The sequence below is a fragment of the Rhopalosiphum padi genome, chromosome 3 (assembly GCF_020882245.1).
Source record: "Rhopalosiphum padi isolate XX-2018 chromosome 3, ASM2088224v1, whole genome shotgun sequence".
NCBI classification, from domain to species: Eukaryota; Metazoa; Arthropoda; class Insecta; order Hemiptera; family Aphididae; genus Rhopalosiphum; species Rhopalosiphum padi.
This window is the reverse complement of record NC_083599.1, coordinates 82,367,980-82,394,323: the sequence shown is the minus strand read 5'-3', so window position 1 is coordinate 82,394,323 and position 26,344 is coordinate 82,367,980. Positions and strand designations below refer to the sequence as shown.

The 26,344-nt window shown below is 29.0% G+C and overlaps 3 protein-coding genes and 1 pseudogene across 3 annotated transcripts; 3 read left to right on the top strand and 1 right to left on the bottom strand.

The window, feature by feature from the left end:
• Nucleotides 1–4,805: 4,805 nt before the first annotated feature.
• On the bottom strand, nt 4,806–5,711 carry LOC132926258 (uncharacterized). Its single transcript, XM_060990594.1, has 2 exons — nt 5,274–5,711; nt 4,806–5,216 (listed from the first exon to the last, which is right to left on the bottom strand). Exons 1-2 carry the CDS (start codon nt 5,709–5,711, stop codon nt 4,806–4,808), a joined length of 849 nt encoding a protein of 282 aa, XP_060846577.1.
• Nucleotides 5,712–8,419: 2,708 nt separating this feature from the next.
• On the top strand, nt 8,420–9,167 carry LOC132926938 (uncharacterized). Its single transcript, XM_060991364.1, is given in 2 exon segments — nt 8,420–8,844; nt 8,846–9,167. Coding segments are annotated over 2 exon segments (747 nt in total).
• A 36-nt stretch (nt 9,168–9,203) lies between these two features.
• On the top strand, nt 9,204–9,947 carry LOC132926939 (uncharacterized). Its single transcript, XM_060991365.1, has one exon. The coding sequence runs from the start codon at nt 9,204–9,206 to the stop codon at nt 9,945–9,947; it is 744 nt and encodes a 247-aa protein (XP_060847348.1).
• Nucleotides 9,948–13,241: 3,294 nt separating this feature from the next.
• Nucleotides 13,242–16,571, top strand: LOC132926257 (uncharacterized; annotated as a pseudogene).
• Nucleotides 16,572–26,344: the final 9,773 nt, after the last annotated feature.

The window sequence follows — 26,344 nt, the reverse complement described above, 5'->3', positions numbered from 1 at the left end:
CATAACTTATCCTACGATAGTCATTTTATAATTCGAGAACTTGGTTGTGATAATATTGATATCCATGTTTTTCCGAATTCATCAGAAAAATATATATCCTTTAGCAAAGAAATTGCTCCCAGATTTAGTATAAAGTTTGTTGACACATTCCGTTTTATGGCCTCCTCATTAAGCGAACTTGCAGAAAATTTGTCTGAAGATAAATCAAGGTTTAGAGAAACTCTAAAAATATTTTCTAATAAAAAATTAGATTTAGTCACACGAAAAGGGGTTTTTCCTTATGAATATATTGATAGTTGGAGTAAATTAAATGAAACTCGTTTGCCTCCGAAATCTGTATTTTATAACTCTTTAAAAGATGAAGAAATTAATGATGATGATTATTCTCATGCTAAAAAAATATGGAGAGTATTTGATTTAAAAACTTTGGGTGAATATAGCGACCTTTACTTGAAAACTGATGTAAGTATATTAACGGATGTATTTGAAAATTTTAGAGATTTATGTTTATCTACTCTTAAACTAGATCCTGCTCATTATATGACTGCTCCAGGATTTGCTTTTGATTGTATGCTTAAATATACTAAGGTTAAATTAGAAAGATTAAAAGACTTTAACATGCTTTTGTATTTCGAAAATTCGATCCGAGGTGGAATAACTCAATCAACTAAAAGATATGCTAAAGCGAACATACCAAACATTAAAGGTTTGAACTATAATCCGAATAAACCAATTACATGGTTAACGTATCTCGATTGCGTGATTTTATATGGAAAGTCGATGTTAACTGAACTACCTTTTAAAGATTTTGAATGGGTTGATGACTTGGATATAGATGTTACAAAAATTCCAAACGATTCAAAAGTTGGCTATACATTAGAAGTCGATATTGATTACCCTAAATATTTACATAAAAAACATAACGATTTTCCATTTTTATCTTTAAACGAATGTCCTCCAAATTCAAAAGTTAAAAAATTAATTACTACGTTATCACCGAAAAAAAATTATATTATACACTATAAAAATTTAAAACAAGCAATTGCTAATGGACTTAAATTAAAAAAAATTCATCGAGCTATCCGATTTTCACAAAGTAAATGGATGGCCCCATATATTGAACTCTGTACAAATATGAGAGTAAAAGCTAAAAACAACTTTGAAAAAAATTTTTGGAAGTTATTAATTAATAGTGTTTTTGGTAAATGTATTTTTTTTATTTATTTTTTTTATTTAAATTAATATCAACAGATTAATGGGCCTCACTGAGAAAAAAACTCGTGTGGAGGCCCATGGGTTATCTTAGATTACAAATAATTATTAATGTTTTAAGGTACATGTTACATTTTTAAAATACAGATAATGAGTTTTTCATAAATAAATCACATTAAATCACTAAAATAAGTGGTGAATTAGAATGTTACATACAATTTTTAGTTTTACACACATATTCATATCGTAACCAGTGGTTAATTTTTTTTTTGAATATGGGTAACGGTAATATAACCATATCATTGGGCATCAAGTTAAGTATCTGTTTGCCCAAAAAATAATAAACTTTTCGGCAACTAGTTTTAGAGGGCCAATCTAAGGAAAAATTACTAGCTGCATACCTGGTGTTCACCCCATGGTTTATAGAATCCAATTGATTATGTTTTCTCAGATATATGGTGATTGTTTTTAGGTATAAGAGTTCTATATTGAGGACATTAAAGTCTTCGAATAGTTTTTCGGTTGGAAATCTCCAATTTTTTTTGTATGCGACCCTGAGTATAGTGTTTTGGCATTTCTGGAGCGTTAGAAGGGCGTTGTTGTAGGCACCACCCCATCCGATTATGCCATACGATATTATTGACTCGAATAGTGTTAGGTATATAGTTCTGATGTCTTTGAAAGGCAATATTTCACGTAATTCTTTCATTATGTATATCATTTTTTTTAGTTTATTTGTGACGGATGTAATCTGGTTTATCCATTTCATATCAGAGCACATTTCTATGCCTAAATACTTACAGTTTTTGACAATACTAACCGAGTTACAATCACAGCTATCTAATGTATTACAGTTCGATTCGTGGATTTTTATATTGTGTATGGGTGGTAAAGTTTGCTCAGACAGTGAGTGGAGTAAGATGGTTGATTTATTGAGATTTAGAAATAAACTGTTATCGCTCAACCAATTATGGATAGATTTAAGATCGACTTCAATGTTTTTTAATACTTCATTCCAAGAGCTACCAACACAGATCAGTACGGTGTCGTCTGCATAACACACTATTTTGCTATTTAACTTAAGTAATTTTATATCGTTTAAATGGATGTTAAAGAGAACCGGAGATAGTGTAGTACCTTGAGGTACTCCGCATTTTATAGTATTTTCATTAGAAATAGTACTGTTTATTTTTACCCTCTGTTTTCTGTTTTCTAGATAGGATTTAATGAGAGACAAGGCCGATCCAGTTATGCCTATGTTCTGAGTTTTATTTAGAAGTTTATAGTGATCCACTGTATCGAAGGCTTTAGCCAGATCTAAATAAATTGTAGCACATTTTTTTTTTTCATCGAGTGCAGTATAGATAAGTTTTGTGACATTAGCTATTGCTTGGTCCGTGCTTCTATGAGGTCTAAAACCGAATTGATATTCAAAAAGAAGGTTATTTGATTCTAAGTAGAATATAAGTTTTTTTTTTAGAATTTTTTCAAATGTTTTAGCTATGTTTGAGATAACTGATATCGGACGAAAGTTTTCGAGAGCTGAGATAGGACCTTTCTTATGTATGGGGGTTATTATAGCTACTTTAAAGGCATCTGGTACTTTATTTTGTGATATGCATAGATTAAAAATATGACTTAATGGTTTACAAAATGTTAAACTATGTTTTTTTAGTAAATCGGAGGATATCTTATCAAGACCGGGTGAAGATCCGTTTTTTAATTTAGAGATAGCTTCAAAAATTTCAGTATGAGTGATTGGGTCGAATTTATTAAAGCAAACTTTGTTTTGTGAATTGTTGTCGAAGTTTGTAGTGCAATTATAGGTATTTTTACGGTTTTTTAGTGACGTAATTAAATCGGTAGCTACATTTGTAAAATACTTATTAAATTTTTCAGCCAGAATATATTCGGGGTTTTCATCAGTATAATCATTTTTGTTTTTAGAGTTATTTAATAATTCTTTAAGGTTACTTGATTTCTTATTTTTTGCTAAGATATTGTTAATAGTCTGCCATTTAAGTTTTGTGTTATTTCCAGATTTTAATAATTCTGATTTATAGTAAAGGATCTTTGCATTTTTTATTATTTTTGTAATTTTGTTTCTAAATTTTACGTAGTAATCTTTTAATTTTAAATTAAGGGGGTGTTTCTTAACTTGTAAATGGAGACGGTCTCTTTGTCTTATTGAGTTAATAATCGCGGTAGTGGCCCATGGTTTCAGTTTTTTGGTTTTTGAGGGGATGGATATTTCAGCCGAGGCTTGGTTTTTTAGGTTATTTAAAGTGCTAGTGAAATATTCAGTGGCTTTATTTACATCAGTGAATTCAAGTAATTCTGACCAATTGTGATTTTCAATTGAGTTTGATAGTTTTTGATTATCAGTTTTTAATATTTTAAGTGGATTTGGCATATTATTTCTTTTATCTAATATATTGCCTAAGCTAAGTATTGTCGGGTAGTGGTCCGTAATGTTAGAGAGTACAATTATTGGTACTATGTTAGCATGGGACTTTGTTTTAATAAAAATATGATCTATACAGGTATTTGAAATTGGTCTAGTGATGGTATCGATAAGCGATGCAAAACCGAACTGTGCCATTGCTAGTAGGTACTCTTCTCGCATTTTAGAATGCTTGATCAAATCAATATTTAAGTCACCTAATAACATTTTGTAACTAGCTGTTTTTAAAGTGGAATTTAAAAGTAGTATATCATTAAGCTCGAGTAGCGTTACGTCTGTATTACTATTGGGTGATCTATAAATCGCGTAAATCAGGAAATCAATATTTGACATCTTAAAAGAAATCTCTAGTGCTGTTAATGCTTGTGTATTGGTTTCGGTAACAATGATATTACTTAATGTGTCCTTTAGGTAAACTACAACACCATCATTTTGATTTTTATTGTTTGTGGTGGAGTATGTTGTATAGCCGTTTATTGCGAAGTTATTAATTGATATGTTATCTAAACCTAGCCATGCTTCAGTTAAAACGATCACTTCAAATTTGGTTTCAATGTTATCAAGAATAATACATAGTTCATCGAAGTGTTTTTTAATACTACAGATATTTGTTGTCAATATATTGAGTGAGTTTTGTTTGTATACAAAGGTATCCAGACTATCAAAAGAGCAACTAACCGAGTTCACGTTATTTACTCTTTCGTGAACAAATGCGTAATTAGTGTTATCATTCATTATAATATGGTGTAGGGTATAATATACAATTTGTTATTTATAACGTAAAACTGATCGTAGAGCCAATTATTGTTATGGAAACGCAGATAGCGATATCGTTCAAATAATGATTTGAGAGAAAGTAATATAAGCTGGCTAAATGTAATTTGTAATTCTGGAATCGATATGAATATGGTGTTAACAGATAAATCCATTAAAGCTAATATTAAATAATAATAGTTGATAAATTGTTTAACATTAAAATAGCGATTATAAAAGGTTTGATACATGGTAATAATGATAGGTAATTTAGTGAGATAAGAGCAAATTATATGGTATGTTATGAGTATTAGAGTTACAATTTGAGGAGAAAGATATATATAGTAAATCAGTAATAAATATGTAGGATTAGTATTTACGAATTTTTGTTGTAGGAGTTTAAATCTTCATATTGTCCTTTGATGTTTTGAATTGTGTCCTCGCTGTCGACACGTATTATCTTATCTGTTTCGTTTTTGCGTAAGAAGATTATGGCGTTTTTTGTCCACACAAATTGAAAGTTAAGCTGTTTTTTTAGGTCTCTGGCTTCTTTGAATAATTTATTTCCCTTGGTTGTTAAGTTTTCTCTAATATATATGGGTACATCCGGTTGGATGTCAATATATTTACTAGAGAAATTCCTAAATATTTGTCGAGCTTTGAGAAAATCAACTTTAAGTTGGTGGTTACTAAAGCTGACTAGGATTCTTCTAGGGCGCGTATTATTATGGTTAAAACCAATTCTATGACAATCATTAATCATAGAGTCATTTATGTTTACGCTTAGCTGTTTACCAATATTTTTAATAAGTATTGCGCAGTTTTCATTTTTATTTTCGGGGACACCATCAATGATAATGTCGTTGGCGATTTGGCGACGTTCTATGGATTCAATCTGTTTTTCCAATTGAGATATGTGTGTTTTCAGTGCTTGGTTTTCTGTGATAATTTTATCAATAGCGTTGAATTTAGTATTCAGAATTTCAAAATTTTTGGCTGTATCGTCCTTGTGATTTTGAAAGCAATCCCTGAGTTGTAAAATAATTTCTTTGATCTCATGTAGTTCGTTACTTTCTATGTTGGTTGGATTTTCGAGTCTAAAAGAGGCTCTTTTGGCGCTAGCGCATTTGCTGCATCGCCATATGTTATTGGCTTCTTTTAAGTAGTCGATATCCTCTTTAGTGAGTTGTTGGCATTTTGCGTGCCATGTTAAGTCACAATCATTGCATTGTATGGAGGATGCTTTAGTAATATTAACGGAACATTTATTGCATATGGGCATCTTAAATAGACGGAGAAAGAATAAAATAAATATAAAGTACGTAAAAACAAATGATATATCGATATACACTGGAGTATAGGTAATAAATATAGAAAAAGCGATAAGCGACCAACGAAAAATGCAACACGACCGTAGAGGCCAACGAACAGCAGATAACTGAATTGATAGTTGGAGTAAATTAAATGAAACTCGTTTGCCTCCGAAATCTGTATTTTATAACTCTTTAAAAGATGAAGAAATTAATGATGATGATTATTCTCATGCTAAAAAAATATGGAGAGTATTTGATTTAAAAACTTTGGGTGAATATAGCGACCTTTACTTGAAAACTGATGTAAGTATATTAACGGATGTATTTGAAAATTTTAGAGATTTATGTTTATCTACTCTTAAACTAGATCCTGCTCATTATATGACTGCTCCAGGATTTGCTTTTGATTGTATGCTTAAATATACTAAGGTTAAATTAGAAAGATTAAAAGACTTTAACATGCTTTTGTATTTCGAAAATTCGATCCGAGGTGGAATAACTCAATCAACTAAAAGATATGCTAAAGCGAACATACCAAACATTAAAGGTTTGAACTATAATCCGAATAAACCAATTACATGGTTAACGTATCTCGATTGCGTGATTTTATATGGAAAGTCGATGTTAACTGAACTACCTTTTAAAGATTTTGAATGGGTTGATGACTTGGATATAGATGTTACAAAAATTCCAAACGATTCAAAAGTTGGCTATACATTAGAAGTCGATATTGATTACCCTAAATATTTACATAAAAAACATAACGATTTTCCATTTTTATCTTTAAACGAATGTCCTCCAAATTCAAAAGTTAAAAAATTAATTACTACGTTATCACCGAAAAAAAAATTATATTATACACTATAAAAATTTAAAACAAGCAATTGCTAATGGACTTAAATTAAAAAAAATTCATCGAGCTATCCGATTTTCACAAAGTAAATGGATGGCCCCATATATTGAACTCTGTACAAATATGAGAGTAAAAGCTAAAAACAACTTTGAAAAAAATTTTTGGAAGTTATTAATTAATAGTGTTTTTGGTAAATGTATGGAAAATGTGCGTGCTAGAATTTCTTTAAAGTTGGTTTCGTCAACTAGAAAAGCAAGTAAATTAATGATGAAAACTAACTTTAAAGATAGAACTATATACTCTGAAAATCTTATGGCTATTCATCAACATAAGGAAACTATTAAATTTGATAAAGCAATTTATGTAGGATTCGCAATTTTAGATGTTTCAAAAACATTTATGTATGATTTTCATTATAATGTAATGAAAAAAAAATATGGTAACAAAATAAATTCTTTATACTCGGATACAGATTCTATGGTATATGCTATTCGAACACACAATTTTTTTAATGATATAAGATATGATTTATCACCGTTTTTTGATACATCAAATTATCCTATCGATCATTATTGTTTTAGTGAAATTTATAAAAATCAGCCTGGTTATTTCAAAGATGAAATGGGTGGAAAAATTTTAAAAGAATTTGTTTCATTAAGACCGAAATTATACGCTTACAGAACTGTGGACGACATTGAGGTAAAAAAAGCTAAAGGTGTGAAAAAATATGTAATTGAAAAACATATGCAATTTAGACATTATAAAGAAATATTAAATGCATATATAAACCATAAAAATGTTGATGATAAACAAACATGTAGAAACATGAATTTTATTCAATCGAATAAACATATCGTCCATTCTAAAACAATGAATAAACTTGTATTAAGTGCTAACGATGATAAACGTTATATAATGAATGATGGGATTAAAACACTAGCGTATGGACATTACAAAATTAAAAAATAATGATAATAAATAAAAAAATAAATTACATACATTAAAAAAATCTTTATTTTAAAATATCTGCTGACGATATCCACGAATTATGACTTGAATCGAAACCCATCCATTTAACAAGCATTTTATCTTTAACTTTTTTTATAATTCGCTCAATTAAAAAGGTGTTCGGGAAATCAGTTAATTTAATTTCTTGTTCATAAAAACCTCCTAGAATTATATTATTCTATATAGGTATGGGCTGTAAAGGTAAACGGGGACGTGTTAATAAAATAAAAAATGGGACACGAGCTGCGATAAAAAAAAAAAAGGTTAAGAAAAATTATAGAGGTAAAAGACTGATTCTAGCACCGGGTCAGACAGGTGGTGCAATTCCCTTAATACCTATTTTCGCAGGATTATCAGCACTTGGTAGTTTAATGTCTGGAAGTGCTAGTGTATATAATGCAATCCAAAATTCAAAAAGAAAAAAAGGTAACGGATTAAAAAATAAAGGATCAAGAAAAAAAAACTGATGAAAACGTTACCTAACAGACCACTTACATCTAGAGATATTATAAAATATGTTACAAAGTTTAATATCAATCATTTCCGTGGCGTCTTTTCACGAGATGACTTGCCTAAAAAACCTCATCAGATTGAATGTGGTATATTAAACTTGGACGTATCTTCAGGTGATGGAAGTCATTGGGTAGCGTTTTATAAAAATAAAGATAAAGTTATTTATTTTGATAGCTTCGGTGATTTACCTCCACCAATTGAATTACAAAAATACTTTAAGGGAAACAAAATTATATATAACTATTCAAATTATCAAGATTATAACACATTTAATTGCGGACATTTATGTCTTGATTTTTTACAATGTATGAATCAATCACATTAAGTTTGAAAGGTAATGATACTACATTATCTGCAAATTATTTTCCATCTCTAAACGTCAACGAGGACTCGGAAATAGCTTTGATATGTTTACAAACGTTTAATTCATTTCCGAACATAAATTCAACTAATAACAGATTGGAAATAGAAGTTATCGGAGACACAGATAATAGATTTATTGAAGATGCGAAATTTGTATATGAATTTGAAGAAGGTTATTATGACATTGATGATATTAACAATAAAATTGCTAAAGAGTTATTAACCTTTAATAAACTAAACAGAACATATTTATCATTCAGTATGATTATGGATCATATAGATTTTAGAATACATATAAGATGTGATGGAAGGCTATATTTTGATATTCCAAACAGTATAGGCTCTGTATTAGGGTTTGAAAAAAAATAAATATTTTTCACGCGATGATCTTCACCGATCAGAAAAAGCTGTAAATTTGAACACAATTAATTGTATAAAAGTATTGTGTAATTTTTCACAAGGTTCATTCAACAATCATCTTCAAAGTCATTCAATTTATGAATTTTTTCCGACCGGTAGAACAGGAACAAAAGTGACTCAATCACCACTAAACCTTATATATTATAAACTTAACAAAATAAATATCGATTCAATAACTATTCAATTAGTTGATCAGAACAATAAACCGATTGATAATTTCAAGGAGACATTAACAGTTGTTCTACATATTAAACGTCACGGATCTTAAAACTAATTTAAATTTAAAGTTTTTCTAGAAATAAATATGTATGAATCAATCACATTAAGTTTAACTGGGAATGAAACCACACTATCTTCAAATTATTTCCCGTCTCTAAACGTGTACGAAGACTCTGAAATAGCTTTGTTATGTTTACAAACGTTCAATTCGTTTCCAAACATAAATTCTTCTAATAACAAATTTGCGATACAAGTAATAGACGAGTATAATAATAATAATAATGAAAATATATGTTATATTGCATTAAAAACGGGATGTTACAAAATTGCAGATATTAACCGTCAAATTAAGAAGCAAATAAATTCTTACAATGAAGAAAATGGTACAAAAATAACATTCGATATTTCAGTTGACCATAATGATTTTAGATCATACATAAAATGTAATGGTATAATTATGTTTAATATGATTAATGGGATAGCACCCATATTAGGATTTGAAAAACGAGACTATCCTCCGGAGTATGTAACTCATCGATCGGAAAAAGCTGTAAATTTAAACACAATTAATTCTATAAAAGTGATGTGTAATATAGCTCGAGGATCATTCAACAATCACCTTCAAAGTCATACGATTTACGAGTTTTTTCCGAGTGAAAAGACTGGGACAAAAGTTGTTCAATCACCGCCAAATTTAATATATTATAAATTAAATAAAATAAATATTGATTCAATAACTGTACAATTAGTTGATCAGGATTTTAATCAAATCGAAAATTTTGGTGAGACATTAACAGTTGTGTTACATATTAAACGTTACGGTTCTTAAGATGGGATTAAAATTCAATATAAACCCATTACTTCACGTTAATCGAGCTAGTCACACAACTAAAGTGTTACCGATAACATCGACTAAAGTAAAAAAATTAACGGTGAAATATAAAAAAATTCTAAAGGCTCTTGGTTATAAACTAAATCATAATGCCTGAAAGTGATATTTTGGATATAAGTTCACGGTTCGAAACGGATTCTAAAATTACGAAAATTGAATATCATTCATATACACCGTATACAACTTCATTTAATAATAATGATGAAATACGTATATCAATCCAGCAAACAGATGTTTATCCGTATCTGCATGAAAGTTTTATATTTATAGAAGGTTCAATATCAGATGCTACAAAAGTAAAACTTTCTAATAATGGTTTTTCCTATCTTTTTGAACAAATACGACTTGAAATCAATGGGATAGAAGTAGATAGCACACGTGCACTTGGTATTACAAGCTCATTGAAAGGTTATCTATCAGGTACGCCAGATAACTTTAATTGTTATGAAAATGCGGGTTGGATTTTTAAAAATAATACAAACCCTGTAAATGTTAATGGTGAATTTAGTGCCTGCATTCCGCTGAAATATTGGTTAGGTATATTTGAAAACTTTAAAAAAATATTAGTTAATTCTAGATTAGAACTAATATTAACTCGAAGTCATAGTGATTTAAATGTGCTAAACGTAAAAACTAATGGAAGTGCTACTTCTGGAAAAGTTGTTTTGAATAAAATTGTTTGGAAGGTACCACATATCACTGTTGATGATGAAGAAAGGTTGAAATTATTAAAACTTATAGAAAAAGAAAAAAGTTTGTTTATCCCGTTCAGATCTTTTGAAACCTTTGAATATCCTGAACTCGGGACCACTAAAAAAGTTGTATGGAACCTGAAAACTGCTTCGAAATTAGAAAAACCTCGTTTCATAATAATTGGGTTACAAAAGGGACGTAAAAATTCAATAGTAATAGATTGTAGTGTATTTGATCATTGTAATCTAACAAATGTAAAAGTTTTATTAAACTCAATAGCTTATCCGTATGATAACTTAAATTTAGATTTTTCTAAAAATAATTTTACCTTATTATATGATATGTATACATCATTTCAAGAATCATACTACGAAAAAAATATTCGGAACCCAATATTAAGTCCTTCTACTTTTCTAACAAACGCCCCAATTGTAGTTATCGATACTTCGAAACAGAATGATTCAGCAACAGCTTCATCAGTAGATGTTCAACTAGAAATTGAATCATCAGAACCTCTTACAGGTGTAACTGCTTATTGTTTATTAATTCATGATCGTATTGTAGAATATGTACCTTTCACTAGAGAAGTAAGAAAACTAGTATAAATAATTTAGAATTAAGGATGTATAATATTTGATGAAAAAACATATTAATAAATTATTTTTTTTATTTTAATCAAACAGTGTTCTTATTCAATAAAAAAAAACAATTATTTTTTTAAAAAAAAGTGTGTAAAAATCAATTTTAGATGTGTTTTTCGTGTTACAGGGGAAAAAAAAATGGCTTGAGGCGGAAAGTCCCGCTTGATTTTTTAAAATCTCCCTGCCCGAAAGTGCTCAGAACATACATTATGGTTTTTGAAAAACAGTGTTTTTTCGTGTTACAGGGAAAAAAAAATGGCTTGAGGGGGATAGTCCCCCTTAAACTTTTAAAATCTCCCTGCCCAAAAGTGCTCAGAACATACAACTACATACTACTACTACATAAATTCTAAAATCACATCATTTTGTATTTTATGTCTATCATATTAATTTATAAAGTAATAAAATGCAGTGTTGGGTAGTAAAATAACGTCCATTACTCGTTACTGTAACGTAGTTACAACTTTCAGTAACGTTATGATAACTTCGTTACTATTATTTTTTTGTAACAACAAGAGTAACGACGTTTATTATTTATAAATAATTTACCAGAAGAACGCGTTGCATTATAAATTTAAATATTTAATTATATATTTTTGTTTGTATATCGCGGTGCTATGAAGGCCGAAGCGGCACTTTGCAGGCAGTCCTTCCCCTCGTATCAGCATCAAAAAATTTAGTTATATTTAAAACTCAAGTAGATATAATTACATGTATGTATAATTACAACATTTTCCCAGTATAAATATTAATATATAATATAATAATATAATATCCATGTATAAATAAACTACAATTTTCAGTTTCAATTTCGAGGAAAACTGAATATAACATTGATAAACAGATTGCAGGAGTAGAGATAGCAATATTAGCAATTGCTAAATCTTATTTACTTTTAGATAATGTCTGATAAATTATACAACATAAGGTCGTCACTCGTCTTCGGATTACCGCTGTTATTGGTGATTAAGTGAAAACTTAATAAGGTAACATAAGAGTAACGTTAAAGTAACGTCATTGTAACTCAATTAATTTAGTACTTGAGATTGAGTAACTAACAAGTAATCTAGTTAAAAAAGTAATTTACCTAACACTTACTATTTTACTAAAATGTATGGTACTTGTTGGTACTTGTGATACTACGTAGTACGAATACGAAGTTTACTTTTTGGAAGAAGGAACATAGGGAAATTATTATATACAATAAATATTTTAGGTCATAGCTGAATATATTTTGAGGAGGTTAACATTTTTTTTTTTACAATACATGTATATATGTATATTACAATTGTGAGTGTTCAAACACTTTGTTTTGTGACTTTAATGCAAACCATAGTAAATTTATCTAATAATGTTAATTTAATGTACTAAAATAAATAATAATCTAAATACATAAACATATAATAAGTGGCTTATCTAATTAAAAAAAAAAAAAACAAAAACTGTTCAATTTTAAGAACAGGTTGAAATGGATAATGTGTTTTTGAATATAAGATGTACATATATTACTTTATTTAAAAAAAACTTGTACTAATAACAAATTACTAAAATTTTTATTAAGAGGACGCCACACCGAAACCGTTACGTATACAACGACCGAGAGAACGCGCTGTTAGGTGTTTTCGTGATCCGCAAGCACGCGACGTTTATAAGCCCCTACACACAATATGATCTGGTCGGGCCGACAGGATAGTTTGGTCTGGTCGGACGTCGTATCAGGTCGTGTGTAGACATGTCATCTGACTATGATCCTGTCGGGTCTTGTCAGGTGGCCGTCCGACCGCCCGACCAAATTGTATTGTGTGTAACACTGTCGGGCGGATTTTGCTTATCAGTCGGCTTTTTGTCGTTAACGCGATAACTCGTTTGTACCGGTGTATGGTGTAATTAGTGTAAAATGGCAGGTATAATTACAGAACGAGAAGTTATATCAGAATTTTTAGAGTAGTATAAAGAATTCACTTGTTTGTGGGATGTTTCCTGCAAACAGTATAGCAACAGAGATGCTAGAAACCAAGCACTTGAAGTCTTACTTGAAAAATTAAAGGTAATCGACAATGAAGCAAGTATTGCAACCGTAAAAAAAAAATTGAAAATATGAGAGCCGCCTATAAAAGAGAGTTAAAAAAGGTAAACAAATCAATTACGATTCATAGGTATGTCTAAAAGTATGTTGTGTATTCAACTTAATTATTATTAATTCAAATACTATATGCATAAACTAAATAAATAAACATAAATATATTATATTATAATATATACAACCAAAATCAATGTTATTATTTAAGTGGCATTCAATTTTTATTTATAGTGATATCGTACCTATTGTAGACTATAGCCTTGACTATATTATTCTTGAACATAGGCGTGCGCAGACTTTGACCTTAGTGGGGGCCTTTAAAAGAGGTTCTTGTACTAATGAATACTATGGTAGGTTAAATTTGAATGCAATGATAGGTATCATTGTATACGAAAAACGATTCTAACGAAGATTATTTGTCAGTCTAGGATATATTATATTTAAATATTGTCATATATTCTAAAAATTGTTTAAGTTACTGAATAGTATTTAAAAAATTTTATTATTAATCATAATAAACATACTTTATCTACCGGATTCAGACAAAAAATTTTTATGAGTGTTTGAAATTTAAATTTTTACAAAACTGCGTTAAATAACGGTTTAGCCTCAAACGATTTTTGATATTTGTTGTTATTCAAATAGTATAAGTCGTAAATACTTGACAATTTTACCAGTTACTTAGATTGTCATTTTATTTACGTGATTTGATTTTTAAAATATTTTGACTTTTTTTTGAGCTATTTATAGACAATTGAAATTTTCAATTTTTTTTTATTTTTTTAGCTGGGACAAATTACTTGAAAATTTAATTGAAGGGTCCACATAACTTGTTCTAACTCTCGTTCAAAAATTATAAAAATACATATGCACAATTTTTTTTTTATTAGCATTTAAAGTTCAAATATTGACAAAAATTCGTCAAAATCATGAATATTTTTCACTATTTGGTATTTAAAAATTTATAAATATTTTACTATCAAAAGCTAAGAATTGATAATTTAATACAATGCTGTCCATAAGTTAAGCTTAGAATAATAATAAAAAAGTTTGAGGATTATTCAATTTAAAAATTTTACGAGTGTTTAAAGTTTTAATTTTAATTTGAAATCAAAAATACACGTGTATAATAACGTTTTACTACTAAATAATTTTCGATTTTTGTTATTTTTAAAAAATTACTAAACGTTAGATCTTGAAACTTTTACTTAAATGTTTGAATTAGTTTCAAAATAGAATGTATGACAATATTTAAATATAATATATCCCAGACTGACAAATCATCTCCGTTCAGAATCGTTTTTCGTATACAATGATACCTATAATTGCATTATAATGTATTGTGATTTGTAATCATAATTTGAATTATAATTATGTATTATTACTAAATATTGATTTATTTGTATTATTATATTATTTGAATATTAATAATATGTTTAGTAAATTTAAATATCAACAGTTTACAACTTGAAGGAACAAGACACATAAATACATAATATAAATATATTATATAGGTACCTAGATTAAATACAATATAAAATATAAAATAATAATATAATATTATGCTTAACCTAGGAGAGTTGTGTTCTATAAATAAGGCAACTTAGCATGTTTAATTGACAATATATTATAATAATATATGACTTCCAGGTTCAAGACAGTAAAGGTACAGGTGCTGGACTGAAGGATGTTTATATCCCAACATTATGGTACTTCGAATATTTGACATTTCTAGATCACAAATAAACTTTAAATAGAAGTGGAGTTGACACTTTAAGTATATGTGGTGATGATGAGGTAAATTATGTTTTTATATTTGTATCTGGTATACATAATATATAGTAACATTTTTCGATATTATTTATTAGTTATTTATTACTTATTCTAGTCTCCCAATGCATTTATCATTGCTTCTTGAAAATGTACGCTGCCCATGCCATTAAAATAGTCCTTAAATATATTCCTAATCATTTTACCTTCCTCTGTTGTATATCTTTGATTATTTTGATTGACATTTAAAAATGTCTCTTCTCGCCGCCAGTCACCCTCTCTGAATGTTACATTTTCGAAATTTTCGGTGTCTATACAGTCATTTGTTATATAATTACTTGATTTTTTTCTTAAAAAATTATGCAAAGAGCAACATGCTAGAACAAGTATATCAATGTTCTTTATATCTACTAGTATTGGCTTTTTAAATATTCGAAAACGTGATGATAAAATCCCGAATACATTTTCTACTACTCTTCTAGCACGTGATAGCCTGTAGTTAAATATTCTCTTGTCATGAGTTAGATTCTTCTGAGGAAATGGCTTTAAAATATTTTTATTTATTGCAAACGCACTATCGCCTAAGAAAACATAGGGTGCTGATATATTTGTATTAGGAAGCAAAGTGGGTTGTGGTAGCATTAGTTCGCCCAATGTTAATTTTTTATAAAATTCTGTATGTTTCAAAACCCCACCATCAGAAACACTTCCATTTATACCAGTATGTACGTACATAAATTCGTAATTTGATGTAACGACTGCAAATAAAACTACACTAAACGTTCCCTTGTAGTTATAGTATAAAGTACCAGTTTCTGGTGGTTTATTAATAAGAACATGTTTGCCATCCATTGCGCCGATACAGTTATTAAACTGCCACTTATTTTCAAATTGTTTCGCTGTTTCCATCCATTCATTTTCTGTTGTAGGTATCTGAAACACAAAGTTTAATAAGTACACCATCAAATCCGTCGGCCAATAAACGACGTGCTACAAATTTTCAGAGGAAACAGGAAAAATTAATCGAATGTGCACACATTTAATGTCAACAGAAGATGGCCCTGCAGAATCATATGGGAGAGCTATTGGACTACAGCTTAAAGAAATGAATAGAACACAGCAGTGTATTGCAGAAAAATGGAAAAATTAACTTTACAGTCGTCAATTGCATTAAACATCTATGCTAATTCTGGAAATTATCCATCATCTTCGTCATCACCTATTGCATCATCAATGTCTAATAATAGTTCAGATACTCTGAATATTTTTCCAGTAACGCATACAACGATGCCTATTTCTACATTAAATGAAATACCAAATGACATTCAACATGCATACAATATGCAAGAATTTTTAACGTTCAAGAATTTGCAATAATAGTAGGTGTATAAAAAGTAAAAGTTGTATTCATATAAAAGATAACTTAATATTTTTAATTGCTTATAATTAAGGATTTTTTTCTATAAAAAATAAGTTTTTTTCCTACATATCTACTTACTATTTGTTTTTATTATGTTTTACAACTATTTTATTAATTGTTTTGTTTTATAATTTACTTAATCGAGCTGTATTAAGACTGAGTTAAACTGTATACAACTTATTATATTATACCAGTTAACATTCTATTTTAAATTGTTTATACTTAAAAAGTAGATTTTATACAAAGAAATATATATGTTTTGGTTGTTAAAAACTACTTTGACAATGTTTTTTGTGAAATTAAGATTTATCTTTCTTATTAATATCTAACAAAGATACAAGTGTAAAGAGTTACTCCTTAAAATATTAATATAGTAACCAAAATACAGTATTCCCTCGTTACACGAACACGACGGGAACACAAAATAACCTGTTCGTGTTAAAAAAAATTGTGTAAACCGATAGGTTTAACACGAATTTGTTCGTGTTATCAGAGAAGGTTAAATCTAATACGTTATTTTACACTCAAATAAATTTTTTTTATTTATGTAATCTTCAAAATATAAATGTACATTACTGTGGTACATACTTACTACGTAGGTATAAACAAATATTTGAAATATTTTTAATTAATTAATTACTATGCTACATTACATGTATGTATAAAGAAATATTTTTAATACATTTTTTCAAAAAAAAAATAATTTAAAACTCCCATCGGTTTAAAAAAGTCAGTGATAGGTTTCTAGGTGAATGTAACATACGAGGTAACATATGTACATATTGATATTTTTCTGTTCGTGTTCATCAACAAAACGACAATATGGTACCTAAAATTTGTTCGAGTTTCGTGTTAACCGAAATAATTCTTATAAACCGAGGAAATGAAAAAAAACCCTATCTAATAGTATAGAGCCTTTCTCGGGACCGAAATACCGATTCGCGTTATCCAATAATTTGTGTTAACCGAGTTCGTGTTAACGAGGGTGTACTGTAAGCAAATGAAGCTCTCCATATTCATTGCTGAACTAAAATAGGTAAATACTTAACATTTTAATTTATTTATATAACATTTATTGACCTTACCTTTATAAAAGTTCTTAGCACTTTAAAAATAGCATTGCACGTTTCTGGGATTATTTTTGACAGCAACTGTGGTGAAATTGCTGTACTAAATTTTAAATCGGCATAATCTCTACCTGTTGCCAAATACCTAAGTGTGGTCGTTCTTCAGCACTGACTGCTTCTCTCATATGGGTGTTTTGTTTCGAGATCAAGGGACTCACTAAATTTAATAATTCATTGAAACAATAGTAATCCATCCTTAAATAATTACGGAAATCATCGCCATCCAGTTCTCTGAGTAAAGTTATGTGGCTGAATTTCTTTCGTTCCATTAGCCATTTTTTGGACCACATTCTTCTTTTCTTCTTTACATCCTCAAATGTTAAAGATAATGCTGTAAGAGCAATTCCAATTTTTTGGCGTTTTGTCACCGGAGCCATTGTTTATTGTAATTAATTATCTTTGTGATTACGAAACTGTGATCAAACGAAAGCGAATCGTCATGCAGCCGCAACCTAACACTACTGCACTAGTGGAATTAAAATTCATCTGATCAAGTCGTGCAGAGATTGTGTCGTCTGTACATAACACCTGATTTGGTCAGGCTATATGTCGGCCCGACCAGATCATATTGTGTGTAGGGGCTTTAAGCCGCGCCCACTACTCACAGTCGGCGGCTGGCCGACAATTTTGCTCATTCGGGAGCGATGTTTATTATTTTCTCAACCTTCGTCTGTGGCGGATCGCGTAAATATAAAATGCATACGCGTTACACGTACATAATGCCGCATTGCCACCGTAATATTTTTAATATTCCTGCGTACCTACTTACGCGACCTGTATTTATTGCATTTTTAGATACTTACTCAATAAAAAATATATACAATACACTAATACAGTAAATAATATCTAATTTATAACAGTATTCTTTTTAGTAAGTAAATTAGGTAATATTTAATTGAATATATTGTTTTACGTTATACTGCTACCACATATAGGTATACTTTTTAAATGACAATTTTCGGGTATTTTTTAAATATGATACAGTAGCACTTATCAAAGCTATCTATTATAATTTATAATTTATAAGATCCTACCTTTTTACAAAGATACGATAAGATATTCGATAATATCTTGATTATATGTATACTAGTATAACTTATAATTATAAATGGAAAATCGGGTAGGCACGATGTACAACGAGCTCTAGGCCTATAACCTTGTATCAGATTAACAAAACAGGACTCATTTTTTCGATGCACAAACCATTGTAATATCAGTCTGATGTAGGTTATTTGTCATGTCACTTAATTTGTGTAATCAAAATAATTTACCTATTCTATTTTTTTTTTAGTATACATAGATTGATTTGTAATTATTTTTATGTTTAATGAAAAGAAAACCTTTAATGGAAGGGGCATTGTAAAAATGTATAATTAAAAAAAAAGAAGAAATGTGTGAATAGACCTTTAACTACTTTAGTCTTAGCTCTATACCCTGAATCCAAGTACATATGGCAACCATATACATTTATATCTGCACATTTATGAATTATTTTTCTAAATACATAGAAATTGTTGATTTACTTTGTTTTAAAATGAAAAAATGTTATCTGTTTAATATAATCATTTACTATAGTAATTAAGATACACCATATTGTTTTTTAAAAAATATTTATTTTGTAATTTACTAATTATAACTCATCAATCTAATATAGAAATATAAATTATATTAAATAAATACATATGTATTTGTATGTATTTGGAGGACATATCTTTATCAAGACGCAAAACTTTAGTTTGGCAGCAGGACGGTGCTCCAGCTCATAATAAAAATATTGTCATAGAGTATTTAAATTGCACTTTTGGTACAAATTGGATGGGAACGTACAGTCCAAAAATATGTTGGCCACCTCGTAGTCCCGATCTGACTTCGCCATATTATTTTCTTTGGGGTTATCTTCAAAGTGTAGTTTACAAAGAAATGCCTGCTAATGTAAATGATCTTAAACAAAAAATTAAAGATGCTTGTTCTAATATCTCAAATTATGTTTTAGTGAAAACTACTACAAATGAATTACTTAAACGACTGGCAATTTGTTTGGAAGTAGATGGTCATCAGTTTGAACATCTATTAAAATAAATTATTAATAAACTTTAATTGACTACTTACAAGTATTGTGTATGTGTTTGTTTGTTTTAATTAAATTTTGAACTTAACTAATCCTTACTTTCCTTACCAATATTGGAAGCTTTTATAAATTATAAGGTATATTCACTATATTCTAAGATGTATGTATTTCAACCATGGTTACATAGTTCTGTGATAATATTAACTTCATACTTCATAGGTTTAATTTTGAAACATGAACTAAGATATAATATTGTTCCATGGTATACAAATTAATTTAGTTAATATTGTTAGTGGTATCCCTGGTATTGGTACTATAGTACTTTTCTATGCTATAGTAGTACAAAACATTATAATATGTAAGTATGTTACTTATTTTCTTTGTTTCATATAATAAAACAACTTTATAAATGTTCACTCTTTTTAAATTTTTCATTAACTTTTTTACATTTATTAATTAGTATTTAGTTTTTTAGTAGCCACTAACCAGTAGGATTAATATGTTCAAGACGTTGAAATAAGTCATAAATAATTGATAGGTAGTTTTTATTCAAGTTTATTGAACTTATACCAAATAATGGACATTAATTCAATACTAAATTATCAAAGGCAATAAACACATTAGTTATTAATAATTTTACTAGAACATGAACAAATTTCCGAAGTGCAAATTTTTGCAGGATTTGGGTAAGGTCATACTTAATAAAAAATATTAACACTTAACATGTCCACTACCCTAGATAAATTAATACGAATTAAATGAACATTGAACATACTTTACATTATCTACTCTATACATAGAGTATAACATATTTTTAGGGCTATGAATGTTTTAAAAAATATTGATTTTTACACTTATTTTTGAAATGATGTTAATTTTTAATTAATATTTTAAGATATAAAAATCTTTTAATATATTGCATGAAAATGACACTCAGATGTAAAAAAAAAATTTTAATTTGCCAATTTAGGTTAATAAAAACTCCATAGCCCTACTTATGTTATGTACCAATAACTTGACCTAATTATTTAAATATACAATTAACTATTAATGTGATCATATCATATCAAGTATACTTTTAATTAAATTAAAATTGTTTAACCAAAATACAACATTAAAACACTATCACAAAATACATATGCATTGAAATAATTGGTTTAAACCTTAAATTTATATTTAAAATAATACACATTTACATAGTATTTACTTAAAACGTATTCTGTGGTTAAACGTTCAAATAATATTAATTAATTAATAATTAATATTCGATATTTGATAATGGAAAATTAACATTAACAGTTAACCGCCATTTATTATCATTTTTTTGTTAAAATAATACGTGATAAGTCCTATACCAAGAATCAGTAACCAGTGATGTATTATGTAACCACGATAGTAAATTGTAATATGTTATTTTTATACTTTATAACTGATTCAACCTCGATGCGGCAGGCTAGTCGCTCACTGACACCACGGTTTTCTGGTGGGAGTGTTGATAGGACATTTTTTTTTTCTAACAGTATTGTTTATCTATCTTGCTACCTAAGATTTATTATCGATTATGATCGTTATGGGTATTGTTAAATTAAGATATCATTTCGTTTTTACTTCTGGTCTTTACTGTTTGGTTTGATAAACTACCCGGTAGCAGTAAATTGAACGAATATTTAAACGGTAATAAGTCGCGAACGGATTACTGAAATTAAATTCTATAAACGTTAAAATTATTTTTTTCAGTATGTTTATAAATTTTCGTTATCGAAAATATGTATTGCCATTTGAAAATCGAAAGTTGATAGTTTTTTATCAAATAAGGGAAGAAGTTAAAATTATCAAACTTGTAACATAGTGTAAAATAGTAAAACCTAGAAAGTTTAAAAAAAAAATTATTTTAAAATTCCTAATATTTACCGAGATATTTACTGGTTCACGATAAAAAAATCACCCTGTATATATATATATATATATATATATATATATATATAGTTATCAGTATCTGTATTTAAAAAAAATATATATTAAAATTTAAAATTACAAGTTTGAATCAATTGAAAAAAATTTTTGTATAAATTCTTGATTCTTGTATATATCTGGGTCTGGTAGTTTCCTCCATCTCTCCTTAGACTCCAGAAACTTAGCAACTGTTGGCCTTGGGTCAAACAGTGCTGTTCCAATCCCATTGAGAGCGATATACATTCTTGAATTTATAACCTCTCTTGAATAACTCGATTGTTTGTTCGTTTTTAATATCGTATGTATTTATACCGCTCTCTCTGGTCCAGCACTATGTGGTGTTAAACTGATAAACGACTGCACCAATTTTGAAAATATTGAAGACCTTATCTGTTGATATCTTTAAAAAATGGTACATTTTTGCTGTAGAGTTATTCATTTCTAGGGGAGGTGGAAGTTTGTTTGCAGCATAGAGACTTATAACATCGTCGGTAAAACAAGAAACTGCGTGTTCTCCAAATAGATTTAGAACATCAGTCCGTCCTGCTTGAATAGTTTCAATTGAAGATTTTGCATCAATAAATTTATTAATGCGTTCTATAATGTTTTCTTGGTCTACAGCCAATCTCTGAGAAAGAAATTCCTTGCAACTTAATACTATTTCTTTTCTCACTGCAGACCAACACCTTTTAGTAGAAACAAAATAATTATGTCGTTTTTTCAAGACTTCTTCAACAATATCTGTATTCGTTTCTTCGATATTTTCACCTGCAAGACAATTCATAAGTTTATCTTCATTTCCACCTGGATAGGTTCATTTTCCATCAATGTAATTGAATCCACAGCAACTTTCTTTGAGAGCTCTATATCAGTCATTATAATCTTTGATTTTTGACTATCTTTTTGAAGTTTTTCAATATGTCTTAAAATGTCCATCATAAGACATGTGAGATGTTGTTGTTCACCGTCATTTTTCCATGTACGTAAGAATCCTTTAGCAGTAGCTTTTTCAATTTTTGTTGAGTCAGAACTTTCAATAATTGATTGCCAATGTATTTGCATACATGGCAAGTTTTTCCAAATAGCTTTAGACAAATTTAATAGATGCTCAGCAAATCGTACTTCAAAATATGCGGGAAACCGATGAATTGAAATTTTTTTAGCATTACCTATTTTTTCAAGCCATTCATAACGAAGAGCAGATCCTCGATAAAAGGTGGCGACAGCCTTCAAATTGGTCTTCCAATGTCTTACTTCTGTTATAGTGGATTCTAAATCAGATAATACTAAATCCGATCTGTGAGCAACGCACCACATACAAAATATATCCTTTTTTAAGTATTGCTTCAAGCGTAACCATAGTCCACCGTTTTTACCAGTATTGGCATTTTCTCCATCAGTGGTTACACCAGTTAATTTTTCTTTTGCAATATCTTCAATATCAAGATCTCGGAAGACAATTTTAAACGAATCTAGCAAACCTTCTGCGCCTCGTATATCAGATTTACTTTCTCCTAAGAACACTGATTTTATCTCTAGATTTTCTGTTAAATACCGAGCAGTTATAAATTTGTTATCAACTCCATACTTGTCTACTGATCCATCAACTTGTATAGAAAAACAGTCAATTTTTTTCAGTTGGTCTACAACTTTTTCCATTACAGAACGTCCTACTGTATCTAACATCTCTCGGTAAATAACTGGGTTTTCGTTATTGTAATAATGCAGCCGTAGGACTAAATTGAACAAATTGTGATGTCAGTCCTTCTTCTTTATAAGATGCTATTTGCGAGTCTGCATGCATTTTAGACAATGATCTAGAAGGCCAAGAATGTGCAGAAAGTGTTAATTGGCGACTGTCGTTGTAGACATCAATTGCAAGTTCAATTAATAATTTTACTTTCTCAGCTTCATGCGATTTCAGAGTTTTTATCCATGGGTGTTCATCAGATTGTTCCATCCATTTCATCTGCATTTGGTCAAGATTTGTAGCTGCATTATGAGCTTCCGTTGTCAAATGATCAATGATTCTCTCTAATTTATTTTGGCTATCGCATCGCACTCCATCAGCTATAGGTATTGTGCCATTTTTGGAGAATTTTTTTGCTTCGTGAATATATGTAAAACAAGCCTTGCATTTTATTCCATATCTTTTCCCCAATTTTATTTTTTGAAAAAAGGAATAAGTCTGAAGAATCCAAGAAATATCTAACTTTGATCCTTTATACCATTCTGATTTTTTTGTTTCAGTAGGTTCTGCAATCGTATTCATTATTTTGCAATTACTTTCAGTTTGATCACTGGTAGATTCTAATGTTTTAGGATCACGACCATTTCTACTGTCTTCAGAATTGTTGGAAGATAAATCAGAAAAAATATTTGAAACTTTTGGTAACTCTTCTTGATTTAGCTGTTCGTCAATTTTTCTACTTTTAATGGGAACTGAACTAAAGAACTCTGTTATTCTTCTAGCCATAATGATCAATTTTTTAATAAGCGCCTACAATCCTATATCATACCAAACAAATACATCAAATATTGATAAATAGTTCACTTATTATTATATTTATATATTTTTTATTCTTATCAAAATTCAGTGAATTTTAAAAATAATTTTATTTTATTATATGACGATGTTTAAAAATTTGATCAGCCCTTCCCGAAATAAAATTCTGGATACACGCCTGCCGCCACCAATCCCCTTAGGTATTAATTAATAATTAGGTAAAATAAACTACAGTTAAAACAATAACAATTAATACGCGCGTCTAATGATACGATTAAAACTTATAATTTGTTTAATACCTGGGTACGCGACATAATAAACAATATATACGTCGTACGACTATACGAGTGATGAGTACACCAGTACACAACCGCGATGGTCTACGAGCGGTAAACACAGAGCTTGCGCTAAAGAAATATTAGAACTGCACAATATTCTGTGTTTTTCAGAAGTGAAAAAAATTGATGCTCGCTTCGCTCGTGTATAATACATAACACATACTATATAATATCATAAATTCATAAATATTAAATATTGTCAGTTTAAAGTTTAAATAACAAATTCCTTTAATTATATTTTGATTAACAGCAATTAATATTAATCTAATTTTTAAATGTTTTTTCTTTTTTACAACAACCTATTCATCGATAACAATATTTTCTAATTGGAGATGGTTATTAATTTGAGCACAATCACAATATTTGGTGGCATAACGCAATGGTCATGATCACGGTTTATCTAATAGACCGTAGTAGATTTAATCTCTTGATATTCATAGATTAATTATCAACGTTTTCATCATAATTTCTAATTAATTTGAAAAACAAAATAATGTCAAATGATATCTATATTATAAGTTCATAGACATATAGAATTAATTATTAAAAATTCAAAACATATTATTATTTTTTATGAACTGCACAACATTTAAATAAGAACTACACATTTTAATTTTGAACTGCACATTTTATGCACAACTGCACATTAGCGCAAGCTCTGCTATGTTTTGTTATTGTCTTATTGATATTATCAACAAAGTATTATATAAATAACTGTCACTGTACGTCTGTACCCCGGTACCCGTATAGTCGTATCTGTAGGCTCCTAAATAATTGTATAAATGTAATATAAAATGTACCTGTACAGTGTAATGTGTATGGTCTCGACGGTCACCAAGTCGCGTGCCTTTAACATCAAGAGCACAGGATAAATAAGTATAAAATCAGAAATGTATAGTAGTGAAGGCCATAGCACGTTATTCCCACCCAGCTTTCAATTTATGAAGACGATGTCACAATAACGCTCGACGATTCCGAAGAAATTGATAACATTGTTAAAATTACGTGTATTATTTTTGTATACATCTATTATATCTATTCTATTTGTATTTTATATTAATTTAATTATATATATAAACAATTCCGGGCATAGCAAAGCTATTGCGTATTGCGTAAGCTATTGCTTATTGCGTGCATGTGACATGTTCTCATTCAATAAAATATGGGATAAACGATAAACTATACAATAGTTGTTATTTATATATTATTGTATACATAATAATACTAATGATAGACATTGGCAGTGGTCGTTACTGGTTATGAGAATGTGTTGTGTTGGTCAGTGGCACGATCACCCACCACTGGGTAGCATTCAATCATCACTGGGGGTCACTAGTGCCACGTACTTTGTATGTTAAAATATGCTCTGATTTTTTTTATAATGCAATCAGTGTGCCATCATAAACAATTAGCCATGGGTTGTGACTAGAGGTCCCTATTTCACGTGTATTTAAAAACACGGATACCCGTGTTTTTAAAAAAAGGGTGTTAAAGTCCGTGTAAATAAAATACACGGGTAAATGAATATTGAAATCCGTGTACCCGTGTATTTGCTTCAGTCCGTGTATTCGTGTATTTGCTTCAGTCCGTGTATTCGTGTGTTTGCATTAATATTTGTACATAATATAATTACAGTAAAATCTACCTTAACGGATACCTTCTAACAGCGGATAATATCTTAGGAGAAATTTTCATTACTTTTCAATGTAAATACTTCCAAATAGTAGATTGTAGAAAT